General features: G+C 41.1%; 1 protein-coding gene across 3 annotated transcripts in view; it reads right to left on the bottom strand.

Moving 5' to 3' along the window:
- GRIP1 (glutamate receptor interacting protein 1) overlaps positions 1-27,884 on the bottom strand; it is a 564,631-nt gene that overhangs the window by 150,655 nt on the left and 386,092 nt on the right. For all 3 annotated transcript variants that reach the window (XM_074942092.1, XM_074942091.1, XM_074942093.1), the window contains exon 2: positions 16,379-16,459. In XM_074942092.1, coding sequence (XP_074798193.1) covers positions 16,379-16,459 — 81 coding nt within the window. The remainder of the gene's footprint in view (positions 1-16,378; positions 16,460-27,884) is intronic.

The raw sequence follows: 27,884 nt of genomic DNA, 5'->3' as shown, positions 1-27,884 counted from the left end.
TAATAAAATGACAGCATTAATTCAGAAACAGCACCACCAAATTAAATGTGAGAAATTTAAGGTTTACAAAAAGGAGTTGCTGATGGTGAGAGAGGGCTATATTTTACCATTCAACGTGACCATTAAGTTACTGATTAGTGTACTACCAAAAAAACATTCGGTAAAGATATCATCAAGGCCAAGGCTGGATTAAAGCACTACAAAATAAAATACTGGCTTACATTAAAATGTGCTGAATCACAGAAGTGCTGATGACCTTCTCTGCCAATAAGTATTTCAAATCCAGAAGGATTTCAATTTCTGTTAAAGATGTTTGCCAACGGAAAAAAAAATCTATAATTCAGAAGTTTCCTCCATACTAGCCCATGCTCTGTATTTCATAATCAATCTCTTTATTTGTTCTCTGGAGTTTAATGTCCGCATAATGAACTAATGGCAAAGAGAAATGAAGACAGATGCATTCATTTGCATGAGCTAATTTATTACATAGCCAAACTTACTGAACACAGCACTGCAGTGAAACATTGAGCCATAAGAATGTACTGAAGGTTGCTTTCTTTTGCAATTTAAAATGCAAATATTTCTCACCAAATCAATCAAGAAATTTGAAGTGGTACCACATTAGCACACATAACAGAGTGAATGTTAGGCTATGAGGCAGTAAAAGCCTTTAAATTTGAAGGTTTTTTTCATCTACAGTATTCAGTTCTCAAACCAGAATTCCTCGTAAGACGCAAATATAACATGCCTATATCATCCTTGAGCAATATTGTTATTCGAGGTAAAAGTAAAAACATTTCCAGTCAAAGTACAAAATGTGACATGTCCCATGAAAATGGACACTCTCTCTCTCTCACACACACACATTACATCCTGATGAATCTTAAGCTCTGAAAACTTTAGAAGAGAAGGAATATAGAAAAGACTAATGTCAGTCTGTCTCAATATTAAGAGTATTAAAACAACCAGATACAAATTCTGGTTCATGTATGTCCCAAGCATGTGTGTCTTGCTTATCTTATCCATTTCAATGACTCTCTTTTTTCAATATCCAGGTTAATGCAAAGAAAAAATTCAATGCGGACAAAAACAGGAAGGAAGAAATAATTGAAAGATTCAAGTGAAATGAAAGAGTAAAAGTTTCAGCTGAATGTTATCTACCAGGTTAAGATGCTGTCTTTAATCTGAAGCAGAAATTCTCTTTTGTTTTACATATGATATATACTAGAGATGCAGCATTAAGATATGGGACATATCTACGGCGATGTAGCTCAAGCATTTCTATGAGAATACATGATTTCTTCTTTTCTTAGAGAAGGATTATGAGAGAACAGGTGATTTCACTTTGAGGTGAAAGGACATCCTTAAACTTAAGCAAAGCAAGTGTCTACTTGAGGGCCTGCTCTGTCAGGGTACTTCATTCCATGCAAACTCTGCATCTCACAGGATCCCTCTATCTCCTTCTCCTCCACTTCAGTCTCACTGTTAAAGCAATATACTGCCACACCCACTCAATCTTATAGGAACAAGACCAGAAGTGGAAGAAGGCAGCTCATGACCTGATTTTCCCTTACTCCCAGCAACGAATTTGGGATCTGACTCTTGTTTGAGGTCAGCTGTGAGACCTAGCATGCCAGTGTATTCTGCCATTGCTTTTACTTTACCCTTTATTATTACTTTTAATTTTTCTAGGGCACCACTGAGCTCCAAAGATCTTTGAGCTTACTCCCTCCCATGGAGATTAGCAATGTTGTTGCTAAAATTGACAGAGGCACCTCTGCACTGAGATTCTCTATCGTCACTCTAGAGTCTGATTTCCAGAGGTGCTGGGCACCTGCACTTTTCATTGATTCAACTGGAGTTTCAGGTGCTCAACTACTCCGTTTCCTTGAATTCTCATATAAGGCAAAGATGGATTGTTAGTATCCTTGTAGTTCCTTCTCCTGCCACTGAAACTTGAAGAGTAAAACAGCATATTAATGCAATGCTCAGATTTTGAAATCACAAAAGGCAATTTTCGCTGTAATTTTCTCCCTCTTGTTTGTCTGTTACATAAAAGCTTAGGTAATGACAATGGGTTGAGCTCATTTGTTTCTATTTTTAACCCAACTGATACAGGAAATGCTAGTCCCCAGACTTGGCTCTTGATTGAAGGCACATTGGTATAAGTTTAGGTCAGTGAGGGTAGGGTCACCAGTCTTTAACTTGCATGAGGTACTTAAATGTAACTTGTGGTTTCTTTTTTCTAGTTACAAATTTATTCCCATTTATGGTCAGGACACCAATATAAAGGATTCCATTTGAAAAGCATGTAGATAATTCTCGGCTTTATTTCCATTTTTATGACATCAGCTCTCCTTACCCACTTGATGGGAGCGTATCCCTTTTGTTTGTATCAGTTTTAATGTGTTTTATGGAGCTGAGATTTACCTCACAAAAAGATGATATATTAGAAACTATCTTTATTCCTAAATATGTAATAATCAGCTCATTAAAATGGACAGAAAGATTACCTTTGCCTATAGGCTTGATTTAAGATTTCCCTTAAATTTATTTCACACCCATAGTAGAGGATCAGGAGAGACTGCTGACTGTGTTTAATATTGACAGGAGATAGTTGTCTAAATTGAAGAAGCACTAGACTACCTCATCTAAAGATTTGTTTTTTCAACAGAACACACTGTAATTCTGATCATTTTAAAATTTATATGTTAGGTCACCCCCACCAGGGGTTCTTGGACAAAAAGTAGATAGAAGTGGTGCCCCCTGCTTGTATAAAAGCATCTAATAAAAGTCTGTCATGATTTTTGTACAAAATGGTCAGCCATTCTATGAACTTTTTTCCCAAAATAAACATGTATAAACTTCTACGCTGATTCCACCCCCATGAGAAGCTTTTCTGCTTGTAAATAAGCTATCTGAAGTCCAGGTCTGTGCTAGAAAAGGTTTGCTGGTACAGACAACCCTCTCAGTGTGGACACTGCTAGCAAAAAAAGTGCTTTTGCAAATACACCATGTAGTGGTTTGTCAAGTGAAATAAGCTATACAGGCAAAAGCATTTTTATTCCAGTATAACTATGCCTACACTAGGGCTTTTGCTGGTATAAACAATATAGCAAAAAAAATCCACATCCTTAACCGACAATGCTATCTTGGCAAAAGTTTCTAGTATGGACCTGGCTTAAGCATCGTGGAGAACAGTCATACAGCAAGCTCCATTCTGGAACTTGCTCCCTTGCTGGTTTGACAAAGCCTGAGTTAGCTGATCATTAGGCCCTGCTTCAAAGGTCCATTAGCTTACTGAGGTTTGGCACAAGTTCTTTGGATAAGAGGTATCTTATATCTCAAAGCTAGTGTGGTATTTCTCAGCTCCTCCAATTTATGGAGGATGTTGGGAATTAATCCAAGGAACATCAGCCTAATTCTAATTGCTGATAGTTGTTATGAACTTGTGGAATTAATTTTATGTTTATAATGTTTTAAGGGAGCCAAAGAGTTGTGCAAAGGATACATGTGTTATAAAACCAGATATAAATAAATAAATGAGAGGTGGTGTCTGAGTCTTTTTAAAATGCAAGTTGATGAACTGCTGTGCTTAAAGGCCATCTGGTTCTCAGGTATTATATTAGCCACTACTATTGAAAAAAAATATTAGTAACTAGTGTCGTTAAAATATTGAAATCTGTCTATTTATCAGTCAATAAATGGAATATTGTAGCTTCCTACTCCAGTTTCTATATATGGAAAATGGGGACTTTTACCTCCCAGAAATGTTGTGAGGATCATACTATTTGAAACTTGGACTACGAAAAGCACTTTGTACTAACAGTTACAAGCATTTCTAGGTTATCTCAGATAATACTTAACTCAAGCTTATTTGTTTAAATATTATTATTTTTTGTTGTAGGGGTAGTCTGAGGTTCATGCTTTCTATGTGTTCTCCAATTCCATTTGCTTTTTATTATATATTTCCTTTTTGTTAACATATAGAGAGTAATGGACTAGAATGTTAACAGTCTCGCTAGATCTTTACACCACATTTATCAGCATGGTATGTGAATGGCTTGTTGGGCCTCTGATTTTGCCAGCACAATTTTGCAATGAGTTTCAAATGTACTGGGAAAATGTTAAGTTCTTACTGACTTTATTAAAGGCCCACCCTTTTGGCCAGAACTCAATCTGAAAGATTTTAGAAAAATCACACACATTTGCCCACAGGTGCTGACTTCCTCCTTTCCCTGGGGGTACTCAACCCCCACTCAGCCTCAGACCCCACCCCAACTCCACCCCTTCCTCCAAGTCCCCACTCCCACCCTGCCTTTTCCTGCCCCGCCCCGTCCCACCCAGTTCAGTTCCGTCCCCTCCCCGCTCCTCCCCTCCCCCCCCAGCGCCTCCTGCATGCTGCGGAACAGCTGATCACGGCGGGTGGGAGGCATTGGGTGGGAAGGCGAGGAGTTGATCAGCAGGGCTGCTGGCAGGTGCTGAGTGGCAGGGGGGAGCTGGCCGCTGGTGGGTGCTATGCACCTGCTAATTTTTTTCCGTGGGTGCTTCAGCCCTGGTTGTTTTTAAAATGTCAGACATATTGCAGCATTAATAGATTTCATGGTAATGATGCAGTCTCACTATGGTCTTGGTCCATCTGCAACATTCCCCTGTGGGTGTTCTAGGAGCTCTATCAATTTTGATCTCTCAGTTTTGCTTACATAAGCAAAACTTCCAGGATCAGTTCTTTACAGAATTTGACAGGATCTGATCACTCATGGCTTTCTGGGAGACCTTTAATTCAGCTGTAACGTGTGTGTTCTTTGTTTTCCAAAACCTTGTTTTTTCTCTATGACAGAGGTTAGCTCATTTTCCATATTATTTATCTGCCAATTGCTCGGAGTCACAATGTCATCTACTGTGGGAGAAAGTTGTACTGTGTGGCGGATTGTTGTCTCATGGTTATCAACTTTCAAGCGAGGCTTCCTACTGCTCCACTGATATAATCAATTAATATTGGAGCTTGGCACCTCTCCCAGCCTTGATCAATACAGTATATACTCTGTCCACTTTAGGGAAGTAAATTCAGGATACTGTTTCTGGCTTATAAATTACAGCATTCCTTTCTTGATTTCAGTATGGTGCCCTTCTCCCTCCAAAGTTGTGTTCGTGTTTTTTTTACTGCTGGTCAGACTTCCTCTGTAACAGGGACAGTTTAACTTTCTGTACCAGTTTTAATTCGCGGCTACTGGATAGAGCTCTCTTTCATTGGTTCTTCACTGTATGCTCACACTAGGGGACATAAACAGCCATGTAGATAAAATGTGAAGAGAAGGTCTGAAGGTTGCACAAGGATAATAAACAGCACCCAAAAGAAAAAAATGTCTACATTCTACAAACATGTTGTATTTTACTTCAAAAGTTATCAAAGCCACCCTCTATTCTAATATAGAGATCTGAACTGTACATTCCTTTGTATCAAAATTAGGTGTATTAGAGTCTAGTGACATTATGAAGTGAATGTGGAGCTAAAAGTATACTCCATAAAAAAGAGCCCTTGATTCCTCCATTGTATATTTAAATGTGAAGGAAGCAAAGGCTAGTTTGGAACGACCCCCTAACTCACTTGTGGCTTTGCCACTCATTGTGGACATCCCAAACTTCTGTCAATAAAACCTTTATTTCACACTATTATGTATTCCACATATATATTCTCTCTCTCTCTTTTACACACACACACACGATCAAGGAAGGCATATGAACTCTAAAAATATAAAAAAGAAAAGGCATCCGATGAAGTGAGCTGTAGCTCACGAAAGCTTATGCTCAAATAAATTGGTTAGTCTCTAAGGTGCCACAAGTCCTCCTTTTCTTTTTGCGGATACAGACTAACACGGCTGCTACTCTGAAACCTGTCTAAAAATATAGTTACCGTCTTTGATTCCACCAAAAGTAAAAGGAAGTAGCAGATTCTCTTTTGGAAAAAACTGGCTAACTTTGCCTCTCCAACATGAAATACATATTAGGTCACTTTTTCTTCATATTGGAAAGGCTGATACATAATAAATTATTGAATAAACAGTAAATATACTTTGGTATACAGATCTGCTCAGCAGAGTGAACGTACTATTCATTCCCTTGCTATTATCAGGCCCCATATAATCATTATATAGAAACTGAACTGGAGATTTTTTATAAATGTTCCATTAATGTCTTTAAAAAAAGTTTGTAGAGGATGCCTTAGAGGAACAACTTAATTACCTAAAACTCCACAATGGAAAAAAGAGAGAAAAACTGCCAACTGAAGGAAGACTCAAGCAGGTATGTGATTAACAAAATCCAAAAGTCTCCAGGAGACCACCACATTACTCCAACATTGAACGAATAAATCAGAACCTCTGCTGGCTGTTATTACCATTTATATATTTCTACCTATCATATGAGGGAGACAGAATTTCAGAATTTCTTACAACAGATTCACTTTCTCTGACAAATTCAGGAGGATTTTCTCCTTCGAAAAAGTCCAGGAAATGTCTATTATTTGTATTTCTAAAGGCAGCCATCACATTAGTATATAAGCAAATATATTCATTAAGATTGACACTGACTTGTTTCCCTCCCTAGGTTTGGCAGCTGGCCAAGCCTCCGGCTAGGAGCTGAGCAAGGGGGATGTCACCGCTTCTGGGGAGCCCCACAGGTAAGTGCCACCCAGAGATTGCCTCACCCTGTCCTGTGCCCCAACCCCCTGCCCCCTCCCACACCCAAACTCTGCTGCTGGGGGTGGGGGAGCCTGGTAGTGAGCCTGCCAACCCCGACAACCTCCTCCCTAGCACCAGCAGGGGTTCTGGGCTGTGCGCTGCCACCTGCCCCCCTGAGCACCAGGTCCACCCTCCCCCAACACCCACAGTGTCCCCGGGCAGCTCCCCCAAAGTTTTAGTTGTGGGTATTTTTAGTAAAGGTCATGGACAGGTCACGGGCCGGGAATTTTTGTTTCCTGCCCATGACTTTTACTAAAAATACCCGTGACTAAAATGTAGTCCTAATAATGATCTTGTTTATGAAACAATCAAGGGGTTTCTTTTTTCATTTTCTATAACAGATAAAATTGCTTTTGTGGCTTTTTGTGCAATGATACCAACACAATACATTTTAGGGGAAAATCATGTTTTATTTGATGTTAAATTCTTGAAAGAAAACTGATGAGTTTTCAGTGTTGTAGGGAGCTCTGCAGCTGTTTCAAAAACTATTTCAAAAGCCTCCAGTCAAACTACTGACATACATAGTGAGTAGGGAAGCCAACAAACATGACAATTTCAGTATGTCATCAAAAACAAAAATCAGAATACGTCTTTGCAAATATAATGAGAACAGCAGGTATAGAGACACTTACTAGAAGGTCAGCTTCATTTCACAGGTCAAAAAATCTGTTTCTCGTAGGAAATCACTCAAAACACACAGTATCACTGATTGCTTAGGTGAACACTAATGGATCTCTAAGTGCTAAAAATTTCTCCAGTTGCTGGCAAGTGTGAGAATTTTAAGCTGATAAAATGCAGTGTAGAAGGAAAGAGAAAAATATGCTTGTCTGCTCACAAGAAAAGGTCAGTGACATCTGTAATCTGACGAAGGTGGTGCCATTTGACTTCCTAGTCTCATACTTACCACCATAAATCATTTCCCACATGTGACGCGTCCAGGGATACCCAAGGTTGAGAGACACCTCGCTACCACCTGCCCTTAGCATGAGGAAGCCTTGTCCATGCCTGCCGTGGGTCAGCTCCCTGACTCCACTGGCTACAGGCAACACAAACATTCCCATCTAGGTCTGCGGAGGCCCTGTTCTCGCTCTCTCTACGGCAGTGGTATGGAATTACATTTTCGAGGGGGGGTGGGGCGCAGTATAAGGCAATGTCCAAATCTTGGAGGGCTCTCTAGTGGAAGCACGTCAATTCTTCACCTAGGTGGCAGGGACTGGCAACCTATGGCACATGTACCAAAGATGGTACACTGTCATGCAGACTGCTAGCCCAATCAGGGGCACATTTTGGGATGCACTTCAGTTTATTTTCCCTCTGTTTTCTGTCATGCCATGTACAGGTAAAGTCTGTGTATCCAATTTTAAATTGACCCAAAATCCTGATTATTCAAATGAGCAGTGTGTCCCTCATGCTCACATGGGAAAACAGGATTTTTGGTTCCGAGGGTGGACAGAGAAAAGGGAGTAGCTTCAGGAGACGGGAGCCTCCTTAGTACTGCTTGAGTTGGGGGAGCTGCAAGGAAGTGGAGGGCAGTAGGGGAGGCCTGGGGAGCAAGGGATGGCTGCTCCCAGAGCCCCCTGGCTCCCCCTGCCTTTGCTCTACTCCAGCTCCCAGCTAGGGACACTGCTGTAAGGATGGCCTTGCCACCTGGCTCTGACCAAGGACGGTACTGTTACTCAGCTCCATCCCAGGCTGCTGGTAGCTCCGGCTCCTGCGCTCCCCTGACTGGTCCCGGCTGCAGCATCCCTGTCCTGCCTCTAAGTACAACCCCCTCCCCTGCCCTGGCTGGCATTTGCCAGTTTGGAGGATGTTCTGCAGCTGGGGAGGGAAAGGTCTGGAGCCACTGGGAGCTTGGGGTAAGCTGGTAAGTTGGGGTAGCAGAGCTGTTCTTACAGCAGAGCCCCCAGCAGGAAGCAGGGCAAAACAGCTGAAGCCTAGTGGGACAAACAGAACACCACTTGTGGCCAGGATCTGGCCCACAGGCTGCTAATTGAAGAACACTGCTCTACAGGTTAGCAATAGGCACCTCCGACCATCTCCTTGGAATGTCCAGCCCCTCTCCCACTGGACACTGGCAGTATTCACAGAGTCACTGCCTCCAAAGAAGCAGTGCACCCCAGTTTACCAGTTACACCTCAGTTCACCACTCCACTTAACTCAGAGAATTTAGATATGTTTATAGTGAAATCAAGTAAAAATTTATTTAACAGATTACATAAATTCAGCAAGTAGTAGTACTGGAAACAAATGATTACATATAAAATAAACCCATAACATGTATTCTAGAACCTAGACTTACTTAAATTAGATACTTTCCTGTTTTATAGAGCAATGCTCACTCTAAGTCCTTTCATCATTTTACAGCCAGGGTTGGTGTGACCCTCCATTTGTAAGACAAACTGTCTGTTAGCTTGTCTCCTCAGTGAAGGATACTGTATGTTTCCTTGCATTACTTGATATACAAAACTAATCCGTTGATCTTAGTTATAAACAAGACACCACCCTGCTGATTGTCTTTTCCTGTAGTTTTTCTCTCTTGTAGATTTCACAATCTTATCCTTGGTACCTGGCTTGGTACGCCAACAGGCATCCATTGTAAGACATACAATGCACAACAACACAAGACCAAACAGAGAAGTGTCTGTTTTCTCCTGTCTGAAAGGAACACATCTGAGGTATGACACCTGCTATACTCTAAGAACTCCCATACTTTAAGAACACAATTTTCAGTATAGATACATAACTCCTTAAATATTATCTGTATATACATTTTGCAGTGATTATGATGACCAGTGTTCTACTGGCTCTTGGTAGGGACCTTACATGCCACCCTTTAGTGAACTATTATGTATATTTCCGATCCAGAGGATTCCTGTAAGACTATGAACCCCCTGTGCCATCTGCCAGTTGGCACCAAGAGGTGATTGGGTCACACCAAGTTCTTGTATGCTCTAAATTTTTCCTTCCCTGATAAGGCCTATGGAACAGGTAAGTTCTGATATTGTGACTTGTTTCTGAAGGAAGAACTTTCTCTCAATCTGCATGAGCATGGATAGCCAATGAAGAATATCTAATACTTTTATAAAGAATAAAATATTAGCCAGGCTAATATTGTATCAGTGAATGTGGCTTGCCGAACACACCAGATACCTGAATGCCTGTAAAGTCTGAAATAAACAGAAGCCAAAAGTAAAGCAGGCTTGTTTTGATAAAGATTAAAAGGATGTGCTGGGACCTTTCGCAAGTCTAAAAAAAGCTGCTACTGCACAACCTAGCTGAAGAAAATCCAAACTTTGTCCATTGTGGCAATTGCCAGGAGCACAACAGGGTCATCTCATTTACATAAAATGAATCAGATTGTATTTGCTCTCATCTTCTGCACACTTGTTCCTCCTTCTGCTCTACGAAGATAACTCCTGATCTCACCACGGGTGCAGAAGACCTTGTATTCAGTGGACCGGATGCCATTCTGGCACAGAAAGGCAGTTGGGAGCAAGATTTGACAAGGGCCAACACCCCCTGCACATCATGGAGCCAGGCTCTGCAGGAACACAGGATTTTTTGGGAAGTAGGACAGTAGTGAGTTAAGCAGGACAGCATGGAACTGCTGCTGAGTAGATCAGGCAGTGCAGAAGCTACTGCAGCTACATTACTGCTCTGTAGCCTAAAGCAAAGGAGATTTCTCCTGCCCAGGACGGGTCCCCACTGTGCAGCCCAATTACTCGGGCTGAGTGCTGTGTACAGGATTTCACTCGGAGGAGAGAAAGCAATATGGTTATAATTCCCATCTCTACAGTAAAGCCGCAAATAATTACAACATCTGCCAAAAATTACAGCTTGCAAAAAGTTCTCCCCAGTATTTTGGTGAACATTTCAAGCACTGAAATGTCAAATTACGAACAATCTGCCATGCTAAACACATTTGGCTTAATAGGTTTTCAAAGAAATACAATGCTTATTTTACAATGATTATTTTGCTCCTCTGTGCTACTCAAACAGATAAGGAGACATACATTATTATTCAGGAAAGCACTTCAGAACTTGCTTGAGTCCATCCCTTTCCAGACACCATTTAAGCACATGCTTAACTTTAGGTATGTGCTTAAATCCTATTGACTTCATTGGGCCTCTTTTGCCCACTCTTGCAATTTTATCACTACTCGCCCAATATTTGGTGTTTTTCTTAATTCCCATCTCCTGCAGAAATGAGAGAGAATGAGAAACTCAGCTTTCAGTCAAAAAAAGTAGATTTCTAGTCCTCCTTCTTGCAGAGAAAAGCTGGACAATGAACACTAAAAGATCAAACATCAGGAGCAAATAAGAAAAAAAACAAAAATGTATTATTTGTAAAGTCTCATGGTTTTGGGGGGCTGACTTGTGATTTTTGAAAATGTGGGGCTGGCAGCACTGCTTTATGAAGGTGCTGGAGTGCTGATCTGAATAGGGATCATTACCTGAATTAGGGCCAGAGTCCCTGCCCAAAGGATGTTGCAATCTAGTACACAGACAGATTACAGTTCAGCTGCATAATACATCAGGTGCCAGTCTGAATTTGAATTATGCACGCATCTTGCTGTGATGAGAGGAAATAATCTGTCTCTCACTCTGTAACCTGTTTGTCAGTGCCAACACCACCTCCATACTCAGGATTAATTTTACCACAGAAAAGAAACTGCAGAGCTAACCAGTGATTCAAATAAATATACACACACACAGTATGAATTCTAAGTTTTAAAATGCAATTTGGGTATAATACTACTACACATCACTTTAATTAACTATCATTACTTTCAGAAATTCGATAAATCCCAATGAACGAATCAGTCATTTGTTTTTGGGTCATGCAAAGACATGATAAAATTGACAAATACCCTCATCATATGAATAATGCATCCACTGTGTGTCTAAAACAAGCTCTGTTCCAAAAAGATGTTTAATCTATTCCCTGCTTTTGGGGATAAAATGGAATTAAACACAGGGCATTTATTTCATGAAATGCCTGGTTTGGGCTGCAGGTTTGTCACGGTGATAAAAATGTCATGGATACAGTAACTTTACAGTTTGTCCACAACTTTTCCTTGTGTCTGGGATTTCACAGGCTGCAGAGGTGTAAGGGTCACGCGAGCCATAGGCTGACCATGTTTGCTGTCACAAAAGCTCAGAGCAGGTGATCCAGCAGCACCTGGGCCAGGAAAGGAGTGGGGCATCATGGGAGAAAGCCCACATGCATGCTGTGTGAGAGCCAATGGGCTGGAGCCGGGAGCTGGGCCAGCCCTTTGAGACAGGCGCTGCCGCTGCAGGGAGAGTGAGGAGTTGGTTTGTTCTGCGCCTCCACCTCCCCTCAGGGCCTATCATCATCCATGGGCAGGACCAGATCCCCAAAGGACATCCCACCCTAACAGCAGGACTGGACTTTACCCCCTCCATCATGTGGCCCCATCGCTTTCAATAGCATTCCTGTGACTTTACATTCCATTTCTCCTTAAACCTGGGACTTTTACTAAGTTTACCTTGACTGTTCTGTGATTTTTGATCAAAGATGCCATGACAAATCTCCAGTCCAACTTATAGAATCCTAGAAATATAGGGCTGGAAGAGACCAGAAGAGGTTATCAAGTCCAGTCTCCTGTGCTGAGGAAGGACCATGTATACAGAGATCATCCCTGCCAGGTGTTTATCTAACGTGTTCTTAAAAACTTCCAATGATGGGGATTCCACAACTCCCCTTGGAAGTCTATCCCAGAGCTTAACTACCCTTATAGTTAGAAAGTTTTTCCTAATATCTAACCAAAATCTCTCTGGCTGTAGGTTAAGCACATTAGTTCTTGTCCTACTGCAAGTGAACATGGAGAATAATTGATCCTCATCCCCTTTATAGAAGCCCTTGACTTATTTGAAGACTGGTATCAGGTACCTCCTTAGTCTTCTTTTCTCAAGACTAAACATGCTATTTTTTTAAACCTTCGCTCATACGTCACATTTTCTAAACATTTCATCGTTTTTGTTGCTCTTCACAGAACTCTCTCCAATTTGCACATATCTTTCTTAAAGTCTGGTGCCCAAAATTGGACACAGTACTCCAGCTGAGTCCTCACCAGTGCCAAGTACAATAGGACAATTACTTTCCGTGTCTGACAACACTCCTGTTAATACACCCCAGAATGATATTAGCCTTTTCTTAACTAGAATCGCTGTTGACCCATATTCAATTTGTGATCACAATAACCCACACATTCTTTTCAGCAATATTATATCTACCCAGTTATTTCCCATTTTGTAGCTGTGGATTTGATTTTTCCTTGCTAAGAAAATAAAAAGACAGAGAATGTCATGTGAAACTGCTTCAGAAGTCTTACTAAAATCAAGATATATCATGTTTATTGTTCCCCGCTCCACTAGGCCACTACCCTGTCAAAGAAGAAAAGCACGTTGGTTTGACATGATTTGCTCTTGACAAAACTATGTTGGCTATTCCTTATAACCCTATTATCCTCTAAATCTTAAAACTGATTGTTTAATAACTTATTCCAGTATCTTTCTAGGCATTGAAGTTAGGTTGATTGTTGCAACAATTCTTAGCTTAGCTACCAATTCAAACTTGAGACATACATTACACCCCAGTAGGGTTACACCTTTTGTTCGTGCCTCCTGCCAGCTTTTGTCTTAAGAGCCAAGGGCATCTCTCGAATAAGGCAGAAATGGTCAATTCACCTTCAGATTTGATCAAATTCTCTCTTATACACAGAGACAGAAGCCGAAGAAAAATTTAAGGGACTTCCTCTACCGAAGATTCTTGAAGACTATTTTCCCAATGGATAGGCAGATGGAGAAGAGTACTCTGTTCAAAAGATGAGGACCTCCTTTTTCCAGGTTTTTTAATTGCTCATTGTGATGGGGTGTACCCCGATAGTGGTACTAAGAGTGCTGAATTAGGCCAGGTTGGCCCAATCAGCCAATTAAGCCGCAAGCGAGGGAGATAATCTGCATGGGGAGCTAATTGCAAGGAAGCTCACCTGTGAAGGAAGAGGAAGTAGGCAGAGTCAGTATAAACCCAGGAATCTGGTAGCAGCAAAGACTTCCCAGAGGAATTTTGCAGTCAGCCTCCATTTAGTACAGAGGAAAGGAGGGAACCAAGGGAAATAGTAGGACCCTGGGGGCCTAGCCCTATGGGAAGGGCATACACTGAAGAAAGCAGGGTGGGAAGAGAGCCTGTGGGATACACAGTAGGAAGCAGCCCAGGGAGTAAGCAGCAAGGTTGTGGACTAAACAGAGCTTGGCTGCATGTTCTAGGGATCCTGGGTTGGAACCTGAGTAGAGGGTGGGCCTGGGTTCCCCTACGTGCCCCTGGGGAAGTAGCACTGGTGGGGCAGTGAACTGGAAGATTGCCTGGGTCACTGGAGGAGTGACAGGGTCAGGGCACTGGGTGTGAGAACTGCCGGAGGCCCCTTGAACAGAAGAGACTTTGAAAGATTATACCCTTGAAGTGGGGAATGCTGAGTGACCTGGCTGGAGGGCTGAGTGACAAAGAGGCAGCAGCAGCTCCTGGAGTGAGAGAGGAGCTGTGGACCAAGAGAGACAGAGAGAGACAGTGTGCAACAGAAGTGGTGTCGACATCATGGAGCTAATCCTCAGAACAGCCAGGAGGAGGCGCCATTGCAGCAGTAAGTAGAGCACCCCCATCACACTCATCAACCGGAGATGGTGTAAATGCTACTCACATTCAAGGCTGAAACTGGAAGAATCTGTGCCAAGCACACGACTTTTAGACACTGGTTCTTCTCATTTCTTCCACAAGGATTATATTGGGAACACAGAACACAGCCTTATAAGTGTGCGTTCTTCTCCCAAATAAAGTAGGCATATTGAATGCAAGTCTGCGATGGACATGTGGCACAAACTGTTTCATATGTAACTTTACACTTCAATAATTCTCTCTTCCTCTCTCAATTTCAATTAAAAAAATTCCAAAAGAATACAATATAATAAATAGATACTTAATAAGTTGAGTTTTATTGCCTCATAATGTAAAATACTACCCATTTCTGGTACCAGCAGAGATCTGTATTCACCTCAGGAAGCACTGAATCTTGATTTTTATTGGACTGGAAAAACTAGTATGGGACCACGTAATTAAAGATTGCATAATAATACACACAGAATAAAGGCAGCACAGGAAATCTTTATTCTGGAGCTTTCTAACTTTTGAGAATTTGACTTTCATTAAATGAAAGGGGGCAGAAGGGAGTTGTTTGCCTATGTTTTTTTAGATAGAAAAAAAACAATTCTGTTATGCCCAACTGCAATGCTTTCCTCCATCACTATATCATCAGGGTTTGAACCTTGGACCTTCAGCACTGCAGCACAGACCACAGAGACAGTGTGACTAAGACCAGGTTTATACTACAGACCTATATCTGTAGAACTACATTGCTCAGGGGTGTGAACAATCCACACCCCCTGAACAACACAGTTATACCGCCCTAACCCCCTGTGTAGACAGAGCTATGTCGACAGCAAAGCTTCTCCCATTGGCATAGCTATGGCCTTTCAGGGAGGTGGATTAACTAAGCCAATGAAAGAAGATCTCCTGTTGGCGTAGGAGCATCTTCACTAAAGCGCTACAGCGGCGCAGCTGCATTGATGCAGTGTTTTAAGTGTAGACCTGCCCTAAGTGGCACTCGGTCTGTCATATTACAGCTCTGAGTTCCACTCCCAGCTTGTGTAACCTCTTAGTGGAATATCAGGCCTTGCTCAATAATAAAGGCTGTGAAGTCACAGATTTAGAAACACTAGGCAGTAGAACTGAGACTTGAATTTCTGGTATCTGGTATCTAGTACTGTGCATCTTCTATGAGGTCAAATGGTATTGTGGTTGGGAGAGGGGGTGGCCACATCACTTATTTTGCCTGTGTCTCATCAGAGGAGGTTCAGCTTTGCGTGGCATGCTGGAGTGAGATACCAGCATCGTGTATGCACAGTGCTGATGTAATGTTGAACAAGTTTAGCAGTTAGCCTGAAGCAAGCTCGGCTGAACAAAAGACTAATGGGAAATGTCAGCTTCTAAAACCTTATAACTTGGCCCAATTACTATTATTATTTAACACTTATATTGCAGTAGCGCCTAGGGGGTCAACCCAATTGAGGCCTCATCATGCTAGGGCTGTACAAACACACAGAAAATCACAGTCCCTGCCCCACAGAGTCTACAATCTAAAAGAAAAGACATGATCAATGGGGGAGATAGACAAGAAAGCTGAGGTGGGGATGATATAATATGGGACATATACAATTCTTAGCCAATCAGAAGCAGTGATCACAACACGCCACCTACCTAGACAGTCTGAATAGATTTTTCAAGAGGACAACAAAAAGCACTTCCTTGACCCGAATGTTAAAGTGCCCCATGCAAACCAAGGGGGCATTATAGTACTTGAAAAAAGCCGTCAGGTTTTTTTTTTTATTACTTTTTTTATAATGAAAATGTGAGGCAACCTAAATATAGAGCATCACTAGAGCGCTCCATATAATAAACCATAAACCGCTTGGTAAAACTAACAAATGATTTGGCTTCTCTAACTTGTAACATATTGTTGTGAAAATGGGGTAAGGACAATTAAAATTTAAACTAGCTGGTCTACCTGGGATGCTCTGTCTCCTCACAGCCAATGCTCCTTCAGGTGGTTTTGTCTGGTTTGCAGATTTAGTATAGGGACTCTCATCTGAAAACAAACAAAACAAACAGTGAAGGTTTCAGTTTCAAATACATTGTAAGTGATGTATTTCCACATAATTTCTGATTTAACTAGCAATTTACTTCTCTCCCACAAAAAGGAACAATTTGATTACATACCAGGAACACTATTAGTCCTACAGGATTGTCATAAGGCAGCCCCACCCTTGTAAGGAAGGCTGAGCACCCTTGTAAGGAAGCCTGTGGCATAACAGTTTCCTTCCTTCTTAGACCCCAGAAATAGTCCAAAGAATCTTCCCAAGTATAAATATAGCCCTTGTGGGGTTCATTTAATACAAAAGTCCCATCCATATAAATCATAACAAAACAAGTCCCATAAATGAGAATTCCTCCAGCATAGTCCAAACAGTATATATACACTATGCAACATACAAGCCCTGCAGTTCCTCACCAAGCCCTGTCAGCATAGTTATTCCACTTCCCCAAGAGGCTGTAGCTATGTCAATGGGAGAAGCTCTCCTGTCAACCTAGCACTGTCTACATGGGGGGGGGGGGAAGGTGGGATGGGGAGAAGAGGGTATAACTATGTTATTTGGGGTGTGGATTTTTCACGCCCCTGAGCAATGTAGTTACACTGATATAGGTCTGTAGTGTAGACCTGGCCTAAGTGGGATTAAGGGTGATGCTCCTCTTGATCAACCTTGATCCTTCTGAGAGTCACTGGGTTTGGCTAGCAGGGCAGATGGGCCATCCATTAAAGGCAGAAGCAGGTAGAAATGAGTTACTTCCTGCTCCCCCATAGCAGCCTTCTCAATGGGGGGGGGGGAAAAACAGTTTACGGTGCACCTTTAAATAGAAATTACCATCAGAGAAAGACTTCAATAGGAACTGTATGTGTTAATTAGGCACTAGTATTGATAGTGTTTACTTCACTTCCTCAATCAAAAGAAAAAATAAAAGGGAATTAGAGCCTACTTTGTGGGTTCTTTAATCTGGTTCTCGACCAGCTCTTTATGCATTATCAAATATTTCTATTTGCATACTTTTTTCTCTTTAAATTGGGAAGGACCAATTAGTTTTTAGAATATGCATACAGCCATGCATAAATACAGATCAATAGCTAAAGGAATCTAAGCCTAAGTTATCTAGTGACATCTTGAGATGCAACAAAAATCAGTAGATGAATAATATAAACATATTTTTGGCTATCAATTTTTCTTTCTAACGGACCCTCTTGAGATTTTTTTCTCTCTTTACTGATTACTGTATTTGTGACATGTAAAATCTCAGACTACGTTAGAAAATTATATCGGAGGGTAACCCATTCATTTTTATTCAAATAAGATAAGGGTTTGGTCAGCATAATTTAAAACCAGGTCTCATATAAAAGACACTACAAAGAACAGTTCATTTTTTTTCAAACTACAGATCTTCTACAACAAATTCCACTTAGTAAGGCAGATTCAAAAAACAAGCTTCTGAACATTAGCAACAAGGTAAAAGGCTGTTGTACAGCCATGCTCCTGGAAGGGAATGGAGCGAATAATTAAAAGCATCTCAGTGCATCAGGTCTGCAAGATATCATTGCTTCTACTACAGTAAGATTAACTCCCATTGCCAAAGAACTATACAGTCATAATGAGAAAAATAACACAGCCCCTGCTACGCTGTATCCTAGCGTGAAGCCAAAGACCATAACAAACAGGCTGTAGAGAGAAACAGACAGGATACTGAAATGGATTTAAGTCATGCCTACGTTAAGACAAAGGTGGACTTTGGAGGAAGCACCATCTATCCTTTCACCTTAAAAAAAAAAAACAGTTTTGGTAAAGCTAATATTATTGTATGAGGGGATACAGTCCTCTTGGATTTTGAAAAACATGTCCGGAGAGAGAAGTTAGTGCTTGTGAAAGAAGCTGAATTGATCTTTCTCATCCACAGAAAAGGCAACGCACAGCTACTGGCAGTACAAGGTTCCCCACGCTACCCCAATAGGGGGAAGTTTAGATACCCCATCCATGCAATCTTTAGCTCTTTCTTATTAGAAGATGCCAACTGTGATGGTAACTATTGTGGCAGTGAAACTTTTCTATTAAGACATGAACAGAGATCATTAATGTAGTTTCACATAATCTGATGAACAATGATGACGTCTGGTTACTACCAATATCTGAACAGGGGGCTTATAGACAAAAAATATCCATTGAACAAACCAGTCCTGTCCTAGTGCTCCTTGTTAAAATATTCAATTGAAATTAATGACTTTAGGCAGACTGGAGAGAAGACAAAGGGAAGAGGAATTCTCACAAGTAGACATTCACGCCCTATTTCTAAAGAGATAAGTAAATCAACTAACATTTCCTGTGAGAACAGGATATTCCCAGTACCTCACTGCATTTTAGGGGGTCTGGTCTCAAAGTGAAGTTTACAAGGCTCGCAGGTGCCCAGGTAGATTTGAGCAGGTACTTTGTGTTGCCAGACCCCTCGAAGAAGCAGTGCAGATGGTTGCACTATGAAGATCAGAGAAGAGAAGAGGGGCCAGTTAGTCAAAGTTTCCTGGAGCCAGTGGCTCATATGGCTGATAAGGCATATCAGTTTCATAGCCAACGGTACACACAAGGGAGTGTTGGGGCCAGCATCACATCCAACTGCTTTGACTTTCCTAACTGAAAGGAGCAGGTACCCATTTTGCAGCGGGGTAAACTGGAGGTGGCCTTTCAGTGTGAGATTGAGTGAAATTGAACCTTCAGGATTGCAGTTGAGCACCTTAACGACTCAGCCACTGCACCTCTAGCCAACACCCCAAAAATGTAAAGGGTAAAAAGCTCCAGATAATCTCCATACCCTTTAACTAAAGATTAGGTGAAAGGGTGGTGGATTTCAAGGCTTGTTATATGGAGAGGAGTTATGTGGCATAGCAGAGGGGCATTCCATTATTCAGATTAGATTATAGTCAGGAGTATAAATATCATTTAGATAAAATCCTGAATGTAAATATATACTGATTATTTAACATTCATAGGGAGATATTCCTACCCTTTAATTAATTTCTGTTACACTAAACTAAGTGTTTTGTTACTGAGGAGCAAAAACATTTATCTGCAGCACTTTCATATACACAACTTCAAATTTTGCCTCTTATATTCACTAGCTCTTTCCCATTTCTAGAGAGATCATACTGCAGGTGTTCATTTTTACTACGGTGGAAATAGCATTGCTATGTAGATGCAGTCCTTGACCTGCATTCATTGCATCAACGGATTTTTAAAAAAAATTTCCTCTGGCTGAGAGATTAGACAGTCTGTGGTAAACAAACAATTTTTAGTAAGTCACTATGTTGTACTGCGGTAATTGCTATGCTAGCAGATTCCTTAACTTAATGACTACAGGAAAAGCTTTTCATGTTAACTATCAGGTTTCAATTTCCATGGCTATGAAGACAGACAAATTGCATATTTCTTGTAGTTGTTTGTACACAATACTGAGCAAGTTACCAGAACATTTTCATTTACATCTTTCCTGACCAGAATGAAAAACTAATCTTTAAGGAAAAGTCTCACAGATTACTGACATATGAACTTCTTAAATTGGTAAGCGGAATAGCCTTCATTCTTTTACCTGCCCTTTCTAAAATTATTGCTGCAAATAGTAAAATTTAGTGATTACATATACATCACATTACACCTTCAAAGCCCAATACATACATACACTAATTAATTAGCACTATCACTATCACCACTGAAATCTTTACAAATGACTTATTTTGTACATAATTAACATTAGTGAGATCCTCCTGTGCACTGGAGGGCAAAGACCACAATATCTGGTTGCAAAGATTATAGTGACCACCACCACCGCTGCATACTGTATAGGCAACTGGTGCAATGTGTCCACTGCCTATCATTATAATTAATATTGTCTCATTGTTTCTTTGTGCTCCCCAGTCTGTCTATCAGCATCCATCTCTCTGGGACAGAGACCATCATTTAATTCTGTGTTTGTACATTATTCCGAGTGCAACATGGCCCTGATGCATGACGGGGGCTCCTATATTTTACTGCAATAAAAATAATAAATTCTTTCTACAAACATATACACTGTACAATGCATACATAGGGGGCTTCCTTGTTTGTTCCCTTCCCCACCATTTCAAGTATCTGCACCTGTACCTAGCCCCCCCCCCCCCAAAAAAAAAAAAAGAGAAAGAGAGAGAGAGAGAACTACATGAGATCTTTGGTGTTTGTTGTACTCAGTTTGATAGCCTCCTTAAAAAAAAAAAATTACTAAGCAGTGACAAGACAGTGAGTAAGAGGAAAGTTGTAGGATATCTCCTCCACAGTACACTACAGGCATTCAAAACATCAATCGGCTTAAGATGACTACATTATTTATGTGTCACAACAGATGACTGTGAAAGTATCTGATAACAGAACTTTGCCTGAAACTGTAATACCACAAATCCCTATGTCAACACTTCATGAGTCCCTCTTCCAAAACCTTATTAACCAGCCTGAGATATGTGCTTTAGCTGCTACTGCAGCTTGTTAGGGCAGTAACTATGGAGCCAATATACAGTAAGGCCCAAATCCTGGGCAGCATCACACAGCCTGAGAACTGGGCTGTGCACTGCTCTGCCCTACAGGATGTGAAGGGGATCTTCTTATCCCAAATTGCAGCCCCACCCCATTGCAGTCTCACCCCATTGCCTCTCTATAGCACAACTGCTCTCCATTCACATCTGATGGGACACCCCCTCTCTACTCCACCACTTACTTGCAACAAGTCTCTGTTGCTAAAGAGGCTGGTGGAGGATTTGACCCCAAATTCATGTGTCTGATGCATTTCAAGTTTGTTTGTTTTGTACTTCAAGACTCCGGAGATAACAGCTAAAAGGAATTGTAGCAACAGTGACCTTGGGTGACATTTTTTAGGATGAAGAGTTCTGTCCCTCTAAAGGCATTTTCCCCCTATACTTCACCCCCTCTCCCACAAAGGCCCCATAGTGGGCTAAGTTAGACTTCCGATTTAGGAGATCTGAACATAGCACTTTCAAGAGCCTAATAATGCTGCTCTTGGGTAGACCTGAGGACATGGACAAAGAGACATCAGTTGTTCCCATCTCCAGGTTCTCATCATGCTGAGTTCTGATGTAACCTCAGTCTCTGTTAGCCCATGGAGTTTGGGATATAACCCCAACACAGGTGCACAGTGTTATGCCATTACACCTTAAGCTGGCCAGTGTATTTTGGGCACCCACCAGAAAATTGTAGTGCTCTATATTTGTAGCTGCTTGTTCTGTGTGGAGTAGTATGTTTGGGGAACAGTACAGAAACACATGCTTTATCCATATATTCGCCTGTACAAAAAAGTATTGATCCTGGTGTAATTTTTAAAGAGACAGTATGATGATGAGGATGATGTGTTGAGTTGTTAAGAATTAGTCCACAACTGCTGAAACTGCAGTGTCTCCAAACAAGTTAGTTTGTCAAAAACGACTGAAATTAACGAGCACATGCCTCACATTTTCTGTCTTTGGAATTCCTAAAGCTAATATATCTGAGTCACAGGATGACAGCTCTAGTATTCCTGAAACTCATAATGAAGAGCATTATGAATAACAGGAACAGAATTCAGACACACAAAGGCAATAACATAGATCTTACTCCACTCTACGTGACACTTCTTCTGCTCGGTCAGCTCTAGCTAACATTAGGTTAGCAATTCTACTGTTTGTTACTGCTCTGCAGCCATCAGATCCAGAAGGGAATCTGTTCTTTAGACTTATCCAAAACTCTCATTTTCTGCAGAGTATTACATTTGTGGCAGCTGTTAAACTCTAAAGGGTTGGGTTGCTAGGACCTCTTTGGTTACATCCATAGCTTGTGGTTAGAGCAGGGGTGGGCAAACTTTTTGGCTTGAGGACCACATTAGGTTTCCAAAATTGTATGGACGGCCAGTTAGGGAAGGCTGTGCCTCCCCAAACAGCCAGGCGTGGCCTGGCCTCCACCCCCTATCTGACCCCCCCTGCTTCTCACCCCCTGACGGCCCCCCCGGGACCTCTGACCCATCCGCCCCTCCCTGACCGCCCCCAGACCCCCTGCCCCATCCAACCCCTCCTCTCCTTCCTGACTTCCCCCCGGGACCCCTGCCCAATCCAACCACCCCTTCTCCCTGACTGCGCCCAGACCCCTGCCCTGACTGCCCCCGCCGCCCCATCCAACCCCCACCTCCTTCCTGACTGCCCCCCGTTCCCTGCCCTCTGACCACCCCAACCCCTATCTACACCCCCGCCCCCTGAACTCCCCTGCCCTCTATCCAACGCCCCCGCTCCCTGCCCCTTACCACGCTGCCTGGAGCACCGGTGGCTGGCGGCGCTACAGCCATGCCACCCAGCTGGAGCCAGCCACGCACAGCGCAGCACCGAGCACCGGGTCAGGCTGGACTCTGCAGCTGTGCTGCCCCAGGAGCTCGCCACACCATTGCCCAGAGCATTGCGCTGGTGGCTGTGGGGGAGGGACAGCAGGGGAGGGGCCGGGGGGCGAGTCTCCCGGGCCAGGAGCTCAGGGGCCGGGCAGAAGGGTCCCGCGGTTCGTAGTTTGCCCACCTCTGGGTTAGAGCCCTTCACAGCAATAAAGAAACTTTGCTATTTCTTACAAGCCCAAAGGTTGGAGGATGCTTAGGGATAGTGGGACCACTGAGGATAGAGCCTACTACTATGAGTAATCCTACTGAAGACAATGGCAGCCATATATCCCTAATTGAAATGAAGGCATTCTGGATGACAACATATTAAAGTAATTTCACAACATGTATGCAATATCCTGCACAGGTCAGTAGCAATATTCATGTGCAAATCATGGATAGTAATGTCACATCTTTGAAAAGGTCGACTTTACATAGCAACCTGATGAAATCAAGAACAGTATGCCTTATACAGAAAGTGAATTTTACTTTGTATAATTAATATTTGCAAAGTGCTTTGGAGATTAAAAGCCCTATGCAATGCTAAATATAAAGTATAGTTTAGAGTGGATGAAAAACAGCTTTATCTAAGTGGGAATAGTTTGTGATGCCCCAATGTCCTGAAATTTTCTAGGAATTATTGTGTATTTAGAAAATCTACCCAGATTCTCGATGTTACACTTGGCATCAACATTTTCAGCACAGTAAGAACTACTGTTAATAAAGCCATTGAGAAAAACATTTAGGAGGCGGCTGTTCTTGGAAGGAAGAACATTTTGGAATATTTACTTTTAAATAATGCAAGAGCCCAGATTAGAACTAATGTTATGGATTGACCAGGGTTACCACAATGGTCTCAATCTGTACTGGAGAGTTTGATGGCCTATAACAGCAGAAAATAGAGGCATTGCTGGCCAAATGTTTTCAACATTGTGTAACGAACACTGTCTGAATTTACAGGTTTCATAGAACAGCACAATGTCAACAATCTACTACACACATATATTATCCTTTTTCAGACTTGTCATGAAACGTTTAAGCATAAAAAAATGATCCGCCATTTTACAACAAGTGGTGCAAAGGCGTAAAAATTGCACGAGCACCTAAGTCCCATTTTTCAAAAGTGGCTCAAGTGGCACTGACTTCCAATGAGACTTCAGCTCCTAAGTGCCTAAGCCACTTTTGAAAATGGGACTTAAGCAATTTTAAAAATTTTAAAAGAGCTTTACATTCAAAACTTTAAGTGCCGGAATGGTCATGAACGAACTATACCTCTAAACAGCACAAATATGAATGTAATCATTTTATTCACTTTTTGTTGCACTCTGTGATTCTCACCCTTACCCTCTAGAAATCATCATTAAGAAAACTTAAGGCCTTCTATTTTCCACTTATTTGGAAGTTTTGGGGGGGGGTGTGTGTGTGTATTGGGAGAAACAGGAGGAAGAGGATGTTAAAAATCCTGAATATATTATTTCTCCTACTACACTTAGCCGACTGTCACATGCTGTATCTGTAGACATCATTGTCAAACAGTACTAGCATCCAGCAAATAACCACTAGCACTCTAAGACATACATAAGGTGAAAGAAAGTTGAATAAATCTTTATTCTATTCTCTGAGTTCTGAATTTTCTGGTTCTTTAGTACAAAACCATCCCAATGATACTCTTGAGCTAATGGAAGCTACAGCACTCTGTAATTATATATCTTAAACTTCCGACTGAGATCTAAAACACCCACTGAATTTTACTGTCTAAAAGTAAGCTAAAGATAAGTCACTTAAACTTAGATGCCTAAAATTAAGCTACATAACCAATATTTAGGCACCTGAATAGAAATGGCCTGATTCTCAAAAGCTGCTGAGCTCTCATATAGTCCTTTCGCTATGGGAGATGCATATCTTTTTAAGATTGCCTGTAAAAAGGCAACTGGATATAGTAAAGTTGCCTCTGGAACTTTTGGCATACAGTGAAACTCTCCTTCAATGAATTCTCTAATAAAGAAGAAATCCTATTACAATAACTCGTTTTTCAATCTACCAAGCAGAGATTACTTCAAATCCTATAAATATTTATTTTTCTATGTTTGTAAAAATGTCAAATGTTTGCTAGAAGACTAAACCCAGTGCCATAAAATAGAATAATTACTGAACCATTAAATAATCTAACCCCCATTTTAGGTTGTAAAGTGGGGTACTACAATAGTGTCTTGAGCTGCCATGTTTATTGTCTCTGCAAATGATGTACAGTGCAGAATACAAAAATGAAGTACATGGAGTTTATTCACATCTGCTAAAATGGGAGAACACGCAGTAGTAAGGGATGGAAATTACTTTTCATATCACCTACTCCATCTCTTTACCAATGCATGATTGTGCTGCATAGTTCATTTTATACTGCTGTGGCCAGTCTAGTCCCAAATGATGGGGCTTCCACCACTATCTTTTAGAAGAAAATTCCTCAGTGAAATAGCTCACGCTGACAGGAAGCTTTTCCTGATATTCAACCTAAATTTTCCTTTTCTGAACTTCATCCCATCATTCCTAGTTAGATTCCTAACTGTAGGATGCTTATCCAACTGACAGACTTTCTGGTCCTCTCAACACAATGTATTTTGGCTGCAGACAGTTTGGTTTTGCAAAACACATCCACAGAGAGCAGCCATGTTGCATTGTTTTGACAAAGCATTGCATACTGATGCAACATCACAGTATGTGTGCATCAGCTTTTTAAGCACAACCTGAAAACTATATCCTGTGCGATAACTAAGATATCTTTATACACTAACTAAAACCCACACAAAAACATTTGGCATTGGTGGCTAGTGATCCCCACAACAGAAGCTTTTGTGAAAAACTGTCCCTAGAAATTTTTTCAAATGTTGGCAAGTTTGTAACCTCTTAACTATAGAGTAAATACTGTGACACCATAATAACCCTAGCAATAGAGTAGGGAGAAAAGACCAGTCCTCTCCTTTGCCCCCCTTTCTCCCACTCTAGTAGGCACTTACCTTTGCTACTTTACTGTTTTCTTTCATAAACGTTTACATTTGAATAACCTTAATATTGCCTTTGGATCCTCTTGCGTCCTTCCCCCCTCTCCCTACAGCTGTACCTCAGATCCCCTCCAGCTAGGTTTTTATTGACCTGTTGAGACTGAGCAGCCTTGGTCTTTGTCCATGACTTATTAGGGGGAAAATAACAGGCTTGTAGTGTGGTAACATTTCATCCCGATAAAGCCTTTTTGTGATTGTATGGTTTGATAGAATCTTGTTTTCTTGCAATCTTTTATTACATCTACCCCCCTGCAGTTAAAATGTGATAGCAGAATGTTTCCTGGATATTTGATCTGTACAGATCCTGAAATATACATCTACTGTACTGGTGGTTTCGCATATTCTGATGTCCTCTATGCTTCCTTGGATATCTGCTAAAGCTTTCCTGCAGGTGAGCTGCCTAGAACTTAAAAAGCGGAAGTGGTGACTGAAACTGCCACAAGGTTATTTTAAAGCCTAGTGGATTTTCCCTGAATAGCTGTATATGGATACTCATCTTTTCAGCAGTACGTGCTGGAGAACTAGCCAACCCTGGTTTCCCTATGTGCACAGCAAAGCAGAACAAGCATATTCACTTCTGCTACTGTCATATCTGGCAGAGATCTGAGGTAAGGGGTGTGTGTGTGTGTATCAAAAGGTACCTTTTATACAGCATGCCAAGGAAAACAGAATCCAGTTTTGAAAATGAATCAATAAAATAAACAAATAATATAATATAAGGCAGCTGAGAGAATGATTGTCACACTGAAATTAAATACAAAGGCAACTATTTAAGAAAAAAATCTTTCCCCTTTATATTATTGCTCATTTAAACTATATATATTTGTGTTTGAACAGCAAAATGGGCATGGAATGGTAATATAACAATCTACATGTATGTTGGAAGAACAAACAGCCAGGAGGCAGATTTGTTTGTTAAGGTTTTCACAGAGGCAGGGGATATGGCTGGGAGTAATAGAGGATGGCATTTTAAAAAGAAAAGAAAATGTAGGCTGACTAAAGGAAGTACTTGCTAACTTGCAATAGGCTGTGGAATAGTCTCCCAAGGCAAGCAATGGAAACTCTATCACTAGAGACATTTAAAAGTAGATTGCAAAACATATCATTTACTGCAGGTAACATCAGTCCTGCACTGGAATGGAGATAAAAGGAAATATTTTTTATTAGGTTATTTAATCTCTTCTGTGTCTTTGGAAAGTATGACTGACCTTTTACGTTTGACTTGGCTTCAGGATATATAGCAAGCTGGCATACCGGACTCTCTCTGAGTGCACCTCTGTCCAAGTTTTAGGACCTGATAAATAGAGGCTATCAGAAGTGTTTGTCCACTTTCCTGTCTACCTGCAGTCTAACTCATGCCTGAATTAATGCCTTGTAATACTATACCAAATAATATCATAATCAAACAGGTGGACAGGTCATACGCATAAAATATTATAGGTAGCTCTCACGTCCTTCAGAAAAATGTACAAATAACTTTTAATCTTTCCCAATATATCAGTCCTCCAGCTCCTTAATCGATATTGTTGCTCCTCTTGGAATTCATTGCAATATGTCCGCAATCTCTCTGGCCCTTAAATTTTCAGAACTGAACGCTATCTCGCTATCATCAGAACTGTATTCACAGACCCTATTGTCTCATTGCTTTATAATATGAAAACACAATTTTTGCTTGCTTTCTCAAATCCAACATTAATTTTCAAGGCAGGGGATTATTACTATATTTTATTTATTGTATGTTGGTATCATACTGTGTAAATTTACAGCTTGCAGCGGTAATTTTTAGTGATGGGGTTATTCAAGGTATAAAATGCTCTTAACACAGCCACTGGGAAATGTACATATATAATGTAAAACCACGTGCATTAAAAAAATAAACCAAACTGACACATTTTCAGCCAGAGGCCTCACCAACCCACAAAATATTCAGCCCTT

The sequence above is a fragment of the Natator depressus genome, chromosome 1, assembly GCF_965152275.1.
Source record: "Natator depressus isolate rNatDep1 chromosome 1, rNatDep2.hap1, whole genome shotgun sequence".
NCBI lineage: Eukaryota > Metazoa > Chordata > Testudines > Cheloniidae > Natator > Natator depressus.
This window is presented reverse-complemented; position numbering and strand designations above follow the sequence as displayed.